The sequence below is a fragment of the Carlito syrichta genome, unplaced genomic scaffold (assembly GCF_000164805.1).
Source record: "Carlito syrichta isolate Samal-C Ts95f unplaced genomic scaffold, Tarsius_syrichta-2.0.1 Scaffold304629, whole genome shotgun sequence".
Classification (NCBI taxonomy): Eukaryota; Metazoa; Chordata; class Mammalia; order Primates; family Tarsiidae; genus Carlito; species Carlito syrichta.
Window position 1 is genome coordinate 742,228 of NW_007248725.1, and position 10,971 is coordinate 753,198.

The window sequence follows — 10,971 nt, forward strand, 5'->3', positions numbered from 1 at the left end:
CAAGTAGCTGGAACTACAGGCATGCGCTACCACGCCCGGCTAGTTTTTGATTTATTGTAGAGATGAGGTCTCGCCAAGTTGCCCAGGCGGGCCTCAAACCCGCAGGTTCAGGCAATCCACTCACCTCAGCCTCCCAAAGCGTGGGATTACAAGCTGAGCCACAAAGCCCAGCTACTTTCACCACTCTTATTCAACATTGTACTGGAAGTCCTAGTTTACAAAATAAGGCAAGCAAAAGAAAAGATATGTGGATTGGAAAGGAATAAACAAAATTATCCCTGTTCACAGATAACATGACTATCTATATAGAAAACTCCAAATAATTTAAAAAACAAAAACTCTTAGAGCTAATGAGTAAGTTCGCCAGGTTGAAGGATGTAAGGTCAACACACAAAATAAATCACTTCTCTATATCCTAGTAATGTACAATTGGAAATTAAAATTTTAAAAAACAATAGCATCTAAAATAACACACCACCGTCCTTTCATGGATTTAATTGTGATCCCCCTACCGTCAAAATGTGTATGTTGAAGTCTTAACTGCAGAATGTGCCTATATTTGGAAATAAGGTCTTCAGAGAGGTAAACTAGGTCATCATGGTGGGCTCTAATCTAGTATGACTGTGTCCTTATAAGAGGAGGAGGTTAGGACACAGATGCATACACAGGGAAAACCATGTGAAAACACAGGGAGAAGGAGGCCATCTAAAGCAAGACTAGAGTCCTCAGACGAAGTTAACTCTACTAACACCTTGATCTTGGGTTTCTAGCTTACAGAATTATGAGAAAATAAATTTGTGTTGTTTATACCATCCAGTTTGTGGTACTTTGTTATGGCAGTCCTAGCAAACTAATACACCTCCTCCCTGAAAAAAAGTAAAATACTTAAGTAAACATTTAACAAAACATACAGAATCTGTATGCTAAAAATTATAAAACATTGACCGGGCTCAGTGGTTCAGCCTGTAATCCCAGCACTTTGGGAGGCTGAGGTGAGAAGATTGCCTGAGCCCGCAGATTTGAGACCTGCCGGGGCAACTTGGCGAGACCTCATCTCTACAATAAATCAAAAATTAGCCTGGCGTGGTAACGCGCGCCTGTAGTTCCCACTACTTGAAGGCTGAGGCGGAAGGATCACCGGAGCCCAGCAGTTCGAGGCTGTGGTGGCTGGGAGTGGCCACTGCACTCCAGTCTGGGGGACAGAGTGAGTCTCCAACTCAAAAAAAAAAATTTTTTTTTAAATTATAAAACATCGATGAAGATTTTTTTAAAGACCTAAAGAAATGGAGATATGGCATTTTCATGGATTTGAAAACTTAATAAAGATACCATTCTCTTCTAAATTGACCTATAGATTTCACACAATTTGAATTAAGATCTCAACAGGATTTCTTATAAGTAAGACAAGCTGACATAAGGCAAAGAATCAGACTAGCTAAGACAGTGCTGAATAATAAAGTTGAAGAAATCACACACAGTCTGATTTAAAGACTTACTATAAGGTACAGTAATCAAGACAGTATGGTATTCATGAGTGGACAGACACATAGATCAATAGAACAGAATTGAGAAATAAAAAATAGAACCACAAAATATGCCAAGTGATTTTTGACAAAGGGGCAAAAACATGGGGCTTCATTATACTCTTCTGTCTACTTTCTTATATGTTTAATAGTTTCCATATTAAAAACATTAAAAAGGGGGTAAGAGGTTGTTAGTTTTCAACATAGACTGCCTGATATGAGTCCTGATTTTACCATTTAGTAGTTGACCTTGGGCAAGTTACTAATTTGTCATAAACTTAAGTTTCTCCCTCCATAAGATGAGGCTTTTTTTTTTTTTTTTTTTTTTTTGAGTCGGGTCTCACTCTCTCACCCAGGCTGAAGTGCAGTGGCATGATCAGAGCTACCATAGCAGCCTGGATCTCCTGGGCTCAGGCGATCCTTCTACCTCAGCTGCCTGAGTAGCTGGGACTACAGGCGCATGACACTGTGCCTAGTTAATTTTTTGGTTAATAGTAGAGACAAAGTCTTGCCAAGTTGCCCAGGCTGGTCTCGAACCCCTGGGCTCAGGCAATCCTCTCACCTCTGCCTCCCAAAGTGCAGGGATTACAGATGTGAGCTACAATGCCCAGCTAAAATAAGACTATTAGTGATAATATTTGTCTCATAGATTATTGTTAGGATTAAATGGATGATGTCAGAATACCTGAAAAGCAATTTCTTTAGTTCTTGATAAATCACACATGTTCAATAAATGCTAATTATTTTCTTGTTTATTATTATTACATTTCCCAGTCTGATTCCTCCATGCCATCTCCTCTGTATGGGCAGGTCTTCTTTCAAGATTCTCCTGGGATATCCTGTGTGATATCTAAAAAAGACCATTATATCTTACACAATTATACAGAATTATAAAACATATATTTGAAATGCCTCTTCCCAAGGCTGGGTGTGATGGCTCCAGTCTGAAATCCAAGCACTTTGGGAGACCGAGGCAAGAGGATTGTCTGAACCCAGGGGTTCGAGACCAGCCTGGGTAACTTGGTGAGACCTCATCTCTACAATAAATCAAAAAATTAGCTGGACGTGGTAGCATGTGCCTGTAGTTCCAGCTACTTGGAAGGCTGAGGTGGAAGGATTTCCTGAACCTAGTCAAGGCTGTGGTGGCCATGAGCATGCCACTGCACTCCAGTCTGGGCGACAGAGTGAGTCTCCAACAGAAAGAAAGAAAGAAAGAGAGAGAGAAAGAGAGAAAGAAAGAAAGAAAGAGAGAAAGAAAGAAAGAAAGAAAGAAAGAAAGAAAGAAAGAAAGAAAGAAAGAAGGAAAGAAAGAAAGAAGGAAAGAAAGAAAAAGAAAGAAATGCTACTTGCCCCTTACACTGCTTTATATGTTCTATTCTTTATTCTTTTATTTATCCTGGAGGAAATCCTAAACTTAAAAGACTGCATTGGATAAAAATCCAGAAATGCCTTTATTTTTCACTGAACAAGGAGTAACAAAAGAATCCCATGAGTAATAGTGAGGTGGAGTTCACCTTCTGGACTGACATCATAGAACCACATAATCTGAGACAGGAAACCCTGCGAGGTCATCTGGTCCAGTTTCCAACACAAGGCAGCAGCCCCTTCCCAGCACTTTCTACAGTTTCTATTTTCAGAACTAAGGAGTTCACTCATCGTTACTGAGATCAACAAAGTTTCTAGGATAAGCCCAGTCTCAATATTCTGTCCTTTGGTTCCCAGTGACACACTCATAGTAGTTAAAGTGTACCACTTTAGGGTCAGAAAATGCAATCACTGAGAGAGGCCTGAGCTGTAGTTATGCTCCCCTTTTGTTCCATACCTTCCCCTCCCTTGCCACATCCTCTATCCATGAGGGGGGAGGAGGACCTAGAACACCTCCAACCAGAGCTGGGCAGTGGCAAGGATCAGTAGTGTGACTTCTTGACTAAGTCAGTGGTGAGGGCATCAGAAGCACTGGAACATAATCTCCTCAGTCTCTCAGAACAAAAAAGCACAAGGATCCTTCCCTTTCTCTTTTCAATTCTCTCTATATAGATTGGCACTTCATCATACCCTGGCACACTGACTTCCCTCAAGACAATATGCAGGCTGCTTTGAAAAGTTAGAGGAGGCCAGGCACAGTGGCTCACACCTGTAAACCCAACACTTTGGAGGCTGAGGTGGGAGGATCACCTGAGGCCATGAGTTCAAGACCAGCCAGGGCAACATAATGAGACTCCATCTCTACAAAAAGAAAAAGAAAAAAAAAGAAGAAGAAAAAGAAAATCCAAAGGCACATGTAGCTGAGTCAGAGGGACATTTTCAGCCAGCCCAGAAGAAAAGGAAAACAAAGTGTCTCTTGGCTCATTCACAGAGTTTACCAACTACAACTGAAAACTGGAATTCCAATGTCCTTACTTCCCCGATGGTATTAGTTTATGATGTTGTCAATGAATCTGTGGAGATACTTATTACTGTACATCAAAGAGCAAATGTCATTCTGGTTGGAAAACTTGTGTATGAGCAAGAATGGTCCTCCTGACAAATTTGTAGCTCCAGTGGCTCCTGGCATGTATTTCTGACTCCTATCCATGCTTCTGCTGCCAACAGAACTCAGATCTAAAAAGCTAACTGATCCTCTGTGTTGTCTTTTTTTTTTTAATCCCAAAGACTTCAAAATTACTTATTGTCCTTTGAATAATAGTAGCCATCATCTGTTGAATATTTTGCTTTACAACAGGCACTATATATCCATCTATAGATGAGGAAACTCGAAGTTGAGTAAGTTGTCTAAGGTCACAGAGCCAATAAATGTTCCTCAGACTCAGTTACATGTGCCTCTGAATTTTCTTTCTTTTTCTTTTTTAATTTTTAACTTTTGTAAAGATGGAGTCTCATTATGTTACCCTGGCTGGCCTTGAACTCATGGCCTCAATAAGGCAAGATTCTTATTTCATACAGTCTGCCTCCAAAGCCCAGATTTTTTTTTTTTGAGTTGGAGTCTCACTCCGTCACTCAGACTGGAGTGCAGTGGCATGCTCACGGTCACCCCAGCGTCCTTCCGCCTCAGCCTTCCAAGTAGCGGGAACTACAGGCGCACGCCGCGCCTGGCTAATTTTTTATTTTATTGTAGAGATGAGGGCTCGCCAAGTTGCCTGGGCTGGTCTCGAAACCTCAGGCTCAGGCAATCCACTCGCCTCTGCCTCCCAAAGTGCTGAGATTTCAGGCTGAGACACCGAACCTGGCGCAAAGCCCACACTTGAACCCTAGGGGCACAAGACCCAGATCAGGGTGAAGCTTTGACTTTTAGTCAAAGGGAGCACCTGAGTGATCCTGATGGTCTGGCGCTGTGAACCAAGCCAGTCTTCTGTTAAGAGGGACCAGGATATGAAGTTGCCACGCCACTGTTCATTTCTTGAGACTTCACCAAGCTATTCAATTCTCTTGCTGCAATTCGGCCCGTTGACAAACTAAAGTGATTACACACTGATTAATTTAAAACCCTTCTGTTCTACTGAGCCTGTCTCTGGCTCAATGTTACAGTCTCTGTTTAGCATTCGCAGACGCAGAGATTTCTAATCCCCGAATTTCGGGTGGTTCTACGGTAGCTAGCATTCCTATCGCGTTCGGGGATAAGTGGGTCGAAGTGGCAGGGACCAGAAAACTGGGGAGAGGCTGGAGTTGCGGTCTTCAAAGATCTTGGACAGGCCGGGCGCGGTGGCTCAAGCCTGTAATCCTAGCACTTTGGGGGGCCGAGGCAAAAGGGTTGCCGGCAGGGGTTCGAGACCAGCCTGGGCAATTTGGCGAGACCTCGTCTCTACAATAAATCAAAAAAATTAGCCGGGCGTGGTAGCGCGTGCGTGTAGTTCCAGCTACTTGGAAGGCTGAGGCGGAAGGATCGCCGGAGCCCAGCGGGTCGAGGCTGCGGTGGCCGTGAGCGTGCCACTGCACTCCAGCCTGGGCAACAGAGTGAGACTCCGACTTTAAAAAAAAAAAAAAAGATTTTGGACAAATTCTGGAGATCCTGAACCCGCGAGCCACCAATCGCAGGCAGAAGGACCGGGGAGCAGAAGTGGTTGGCCCAGCCTCTGAACCGCCCAGGCCGCCGACCAGGCCCCGCGTCCACACAAGCCCCGCCCCAGACCCCGCCTCCGGGCGAAGCCTGCCTCCGGGCCCCGCCTCTGATTGGCCCCGCCTCCGGACAGGCCCCACCCTCAGGCCCCGCCTCTGGCTCGCCCTGCGGCGCATTGTGGGATCTGTCAGCCTCTCGGATGGTGGAGTACACAGCGCGCGGTCATGGGGATCCAGCCGGTGAGACCCTCATTCCGTATCCTGCCCTGTTGGGCCCCACCCTATCTGGTTCTGGCCACTTAGCTCCGGATCTGGAGCTCGCACCGCCGACCCCGCCCCGCAGGGCCCTGGACTCACCCCGAATGCTCGGTTCCCTGCCCCGGTGACCCCCGCCCCCGACCTCTGTGTGCCTCCGCGCGGGAGCTCGGGATCGCCACCCCGGGGGGGAGCTGGTCGTACGGACGCCCACCACTCACGCCCCAGGCTGTTCCCCGGCCTGGTGGTCACGCTGTCTCCTCTGCCCACAGAGCTCAGTCCTGCTAGCCTCCGTGGGGGTGGGGCTGCTTACACTGCTCGGCCTGGCTCTGGGCTCCTACTTGGTTCGAAGGTCTCGCAGGCCTCAGGTCACTCTCCTAGACCCCAGTGAAAAGTATCTGCTGCGCCTGCTGGACAAGACGGTGAGTTGTGGAAGAAGGGGCCAGGGTGGGAGAAGGGGCCAGAGTGCTCCTGGTATGGAGGGGACAGCATCCACGGGACTTGGCAGCGCCAGCCGCCTTGGTGAAACGCTTGTGTCATTCATCCTCCAGACTGTGAGCCACAACACCAAGAGGTTCCGCTTTGCCCTGCCCACCGCCCATCACATTCTGGGCCTGCCTGTGGGTAAGGAACGTGGGGAGTGGGCTCCTTTCCCTGGTACCTCAGACGGTGTTTCCCTTTATGGGGCCTCGTGAAGCATGCTGCTTCAACCTTCCATACACCATTCCCCTTTCCCCAGTTGGTTCTGCATCCTCTAGGCTGTGAGGTGCCACTGGGCCCCTCTAGGGTGTGGCTTCTTGGTCCCCCAACCAGCTTCAACACTCAGCAGTCTTCCCTCTTCCCTGCAGGATTTCCTCTTAAATGCCCTTGAGCAAGCGTTAACTTTTTCCATGGCCCAGACCCATGACTCACCTGCTGCTTCTGCTGCTGCTGCTGCTGGGCAATAACCAATGAGTTTCTCCAATTTGGTGTGTGTGGGGGGGTGGGGGGTGGGAAACTTATGAGATCGAACTGAGGGCTCAAAGGGGAAAAAAGACATTCTGTTCTCTCACCTGAGTATGAATTAACAGGACTGCAGCACATCCACAAGCAGCCCTTATATAGCTCTCCACATGGTCCCCAGGCAAACATGTCTACCTCTCTGCCCGAATCGATGGCAATCTCATCATCAGGCCATACACTCCTGTCACCAGTGATGAGGATCAAGGCTATGTGGATCTCATCATCAAGGTAAAGGGGTAGGAGGAAACCCCAGGATCAGCTTCCCCCACTCTTTCTGGGGTTTGTGAAAACCTCCAAGATTGTTTGACAGCCAGAGATAGTATGTCCTTTGTGGATGTGAGGAAAGTATGTGTACTGGAGAAAGATAGCACATATCTGATGATCCTTTCCTTAGCCTCAGGGGGATTCAGTCAACATGGGGCTCAGAAACCAGTGACATCCCAAATAAGTTATTTTTCTTTCTGTCTTATCAGATCTACCTGAAGGGTGTGCACCCCAAATTTCCTGAGGGAGGAAAGATGTCCCAGTATCTGAATAGCCTGAAAATTGGGGACATGGTGGAGTTTCGGGGGCCAAGTGGGTTGCTTACTTACACTGGAAAAGGTAATGACCTGTCTTCCCCTCTAGCCTGTCTTCTTTTTCTTCAGTTCCCAAAGTCCTCTTAGCATAGTATGGCTGTGTGTACATATGTGTGCATGTGTGTGAGGGCCAGGGCTGTCCTTCCTTCTAAATGTAGCATATATATAGAAAGGCATATTTCTCAGCCCCATTTGCCACAGGAAGCAGTTGCCCATCCACTTGAATTCACCAGTCATGACAGCTGTGGAGATTCCTAAAGCAAACACATGCCTCTCTTCCCCTCCTTCAGAGATTCACCCCTCAGGATGAACTGTGGAGAGAGCCAGAGATAGCTATTAGCCCTTCCCATGTGAACAGCTGGGTGCAAAAGCAAGTGTCTGGAGCTGCACTGTGCCACTTGGGAAAATAGATTCACACCTGGCCCCATTCCTGTTGTCCTCACCAGGGAAGGACCCTTTGCCAGAGGCAGATTCTATGCACTGTGTGGCCCTGAACCAACTGGTAGGCAGATATCCCTGGTCCCATTGCCCCACAAGTGTTTTATTGTCAGGACTGGCTCAACTCAAACCTCCAAGCAAATTCTAGGATCAGATTTCATAGCAGCTGCTAAACTGGCCTCAGGCATAATTTCAACTCTGCATTTGTTTTAAGAGTTCCCTGAATTGACTTTATTCTTCCTCCTTTCTCTTCATCTGATATCTCAGGACATTTTAACATTCAACCCAACAAGAAATCTCCACCAGAACTGCGTGTGGCGAAGAAACTGGGAATGATTGCTGGCGGGACAGGTGCATTAAACTGAGGGGTCTTTCTCTCCCACCATTGTTGATTGTTGCCATGCAAAGTCCTAAGTGACCCTTAGAAGACTGGTAGTCATAGCTAAACTGTTCACCAGGGGATTCCCAGCAGTGCCTAGAGCTCCCTATTATCTGAAACAAAACCATAACCAATTAGAATCCAAAAAATGTTTAATTGATGGAATGAGAGAAACAAATCAAGTGGGTTCTCCTCACACCGAATGCATCTATTTTTAGGTGAGAGTAGAGAGAAGCAGCTAAAAATGACTAACTAGTCAGGAAGAAGGAAAATTAACACTGGACACTACTATGTATTAGACCCTGCATAGTCTAATATTAGATACTACATACAGTCTAATGCACTACTACATATTAGACACATATGAATTAGACACTTATATATGTATCTATGAGGTAAGTACTAGTCTTTTTCTCTTACAGAAGAGAAAATGGAGTTTCAGAGAGAATAAACGATTTCCAGAGTTATTTAACTGATAATTGCTAGAAGCAAAATTAGTATATGACTCTGCTAGATTCAAAAGTACATGCTCTTGACCTCTGCAAGTACAGTGCTGCAGAACCCTCATCATTGAATCAGGAGGTACTTGTAATCATCTTTGATATTTGAGTCCTAGCTTCCAAGGGACTTCCAGAGGAAGAGTCTTAGATTGGTTCTTTAGAAGGATTTCAACGATGACCTTATATGAATATTGAGGGTGTCCAGAAATGTAGGTGCTAGAGAATATCAAAATAAGTCAAGAGGATTTGGATACTAAATAAAAATGGAGTAGAGGATGAATAAGTAGAATTAAGATGAAAGGGTAAGTTAGGACAGGGCAGAGAGTGTGGCCACCACATCTTGCTGTGGGGTATCTCCATGCAGGAATAACCCCAATGCTACAGCTGATCCGGGCCATCCTGAAAGTCCCTGAAGACCCAACCCAGTGCTTTCTGCTTTTTGCCAACCAGGTTGGTTTGCTTTTCTCAGTCCTGGGACTTCAAAGTTGCTGTGTGTGTAGGGCTGAGAGATGTGATACCCATGGGCAGAACTGGTCCGGTGCCTGTTTTCGGCTCTGCCCAACATTTCCTCTGCAATGTACAGGACCCTCACTACTATAAAGATTTAAAAAAAAAAAAAAAAAGACAGAGCACTGAGCCACATTCTTTCCCAAAAGAAGAAAACATTTAAGGCATCTTGTCCTGAACACAGAAACTTGGATCTTCTTGTTTAAACATTCCATCTTTATTCCTTTACAATGTGTGGTTAAAAGCTATTCCCTTCTCCTCCCCCTCATCCCAACTCCCTAAAAGCACTGCAGGTCTTGCTTATTTCCCAGAACTTTAGCATTCCTACGGCATTCTTTTTCTATCTTGGTTGGAAAGTTATAGCAGAGAACTTTTCTTGTGGGTCTGAGAAGATTCCTAAAGACTTTCTTTCCTCTTTGCATTTCAGACTGAAAAGGACATCATCTTGCGGGAGGACTTGGAAGAACTGCAGGCCCAACATCCCAATCGTTTTAAGCTCTGGTTCACTCTGGATGATCCCCCAGAAGGTAACCTCCCCATTCCTGGACATTCCACTATCCCCTCATCATCAAAATCAAGTCCTTGCCCCTCTGTGAGTTCTGGTTTCAGTGGAACCAACCTTCCCTGACACTGCCAAACTCCCAAGTCTGCATGCACAGACACAGCAGTCTCCTGGTCCCTTTTCTTCAGGTTCCTGCTTACCAGGTAGGTGGCAGGAATGACTGTGCTGCTGCTGATGGGTCTTGAGGCAGGCTGGGTATACCCATCCACCTGCTGCTACAACTTGATATCCTCTCAAGAGCCTTTAGGGCCCTCCCCAATGGTCCATCTTCATGGCATCACACCCCCTTGCCAGCATTTGTCTGGAGCATCGGTTCTCTCCTCTCTTCTGTCCTTCAGTTTGGGCCTACAGCAAGGGCTTCGTGACTGCCGACATGATCCAGGAGCACCTGCCCGCCCCCGGGGATGATGTGCTGCTGCTGCTTTGTGGGCCACCCCCAATGGTGCAACTGGCCTGCCATCCCAACCTGGACAAACTGGGCTACTCGCAAAAGATGCGATTTACCTACTGAGCACGCCCCAGCTTCCCTAATGCCATTCTCTGCAATTGTCCCCAATCAGTACTCAAGCACCATAAGCCCTAGCTTCCTTTCTTGAGAGTATCAGCCTTTTGTGTCTTACTCTGGAGCTGAAATCTGGATGATACCTGCAGGAACAACATTCCTGTAGCCACGGAAGAAGGCAAAAGCTGAGTCATTCCCTGGAATGCCTCCCAAATCTCCCTGTGATAAAAGGTCCTGGTGAGGCCCATGGAGCTGTCTCTTTTCCATGGGGTAAGAAAAAAGGGAGCATGGGCCTTTGTTCCAAGACTGGCCAGTTCCTTGATAGCATCACACTCTCACCTTCTTTCTGTCTGGGATGAAAGGAACAATCTGTAAAATGAGTTTTACTTAACATTCAGTGCCTAACCTATGGGAAAATTCGGTAAATGTGAGTACACATGGAGCAGACTTCCAGAGGTAGTCTCATAGAGATGGCAGGAAGGAGGGAATGGTTTCTTCAGACCTGCAGACTTCAGAGAAAGGAGTCTGAAGTATGTATTTGTGTGTCTCTATCTCTCTCAGCCCCTGCCCAGGCTAGAGGGAAATGGCTTTTGGTAATCTAGGACTGTTGTTTGTGGCAGGAACCCCTGGCTATGCAAATAAATAGGGCTAAGGCCCATGTGTGATACCTAA

General features: G+C 46.4%; 1 protein-coding gene across 2 annotated transcripts in view; it reads left to right on the top strand.

Moving 5' to 3' along the window:
- Positions 1 to 10,971, top strand: part of LOC103262821 (NADH-cytochrome b5 reductase 1) — a 22,344-nt gene extending 11,373 nt beyond the window's left edge. Inside the window, exons 2-10 of one of the 2 annotated variants that reach the window (XM_021713612.1) lie at positions 5,793 to 5,816; positions 6,104 to 6,253; positions 6,383 to 6,455; positions 6,955 to 7,061; positions 7,307 to 7,436; positions 8,117 to 8,200; positions 9,093 to 9,178; positions 9,663 to 9,762; positions 10,136 to 10,971. In XM_021713612.1, coding sequence (XP_021569287.1) covers positions 5,802 to 5,816; positions 6,104 to 6,253; positions 6,383 to 6,455; positions 6,955 to 7,061; positions 7,307 to 7,436; positions 8,117 to 8,200; positions 9,093 to 9,178; positions 9,663 to 9,762; positions 10,136 to 10,308 — 918 coding nt within the window. In that variant the 5' untranslated portion in view covers positions 5,793 to 5,801 and the 3' untranslated portion in view covers positions 10,309 to 10,971. Of the gene's footprint in view, positions 1 to 5,729; positions 5,817 to 6,103; positions 6,254 to 6,382; positions 6,456 to 6,954; positions 7,062 to 7,306; positions 7,437 to 8,116; positions 8,201 to 9,092; positions 9,179 to 9,662; positions 9,763 to 10,135 lie in introns of those variants that run through there. The other variant, XM_008060471.1, reaches the window with a different exon arrangement.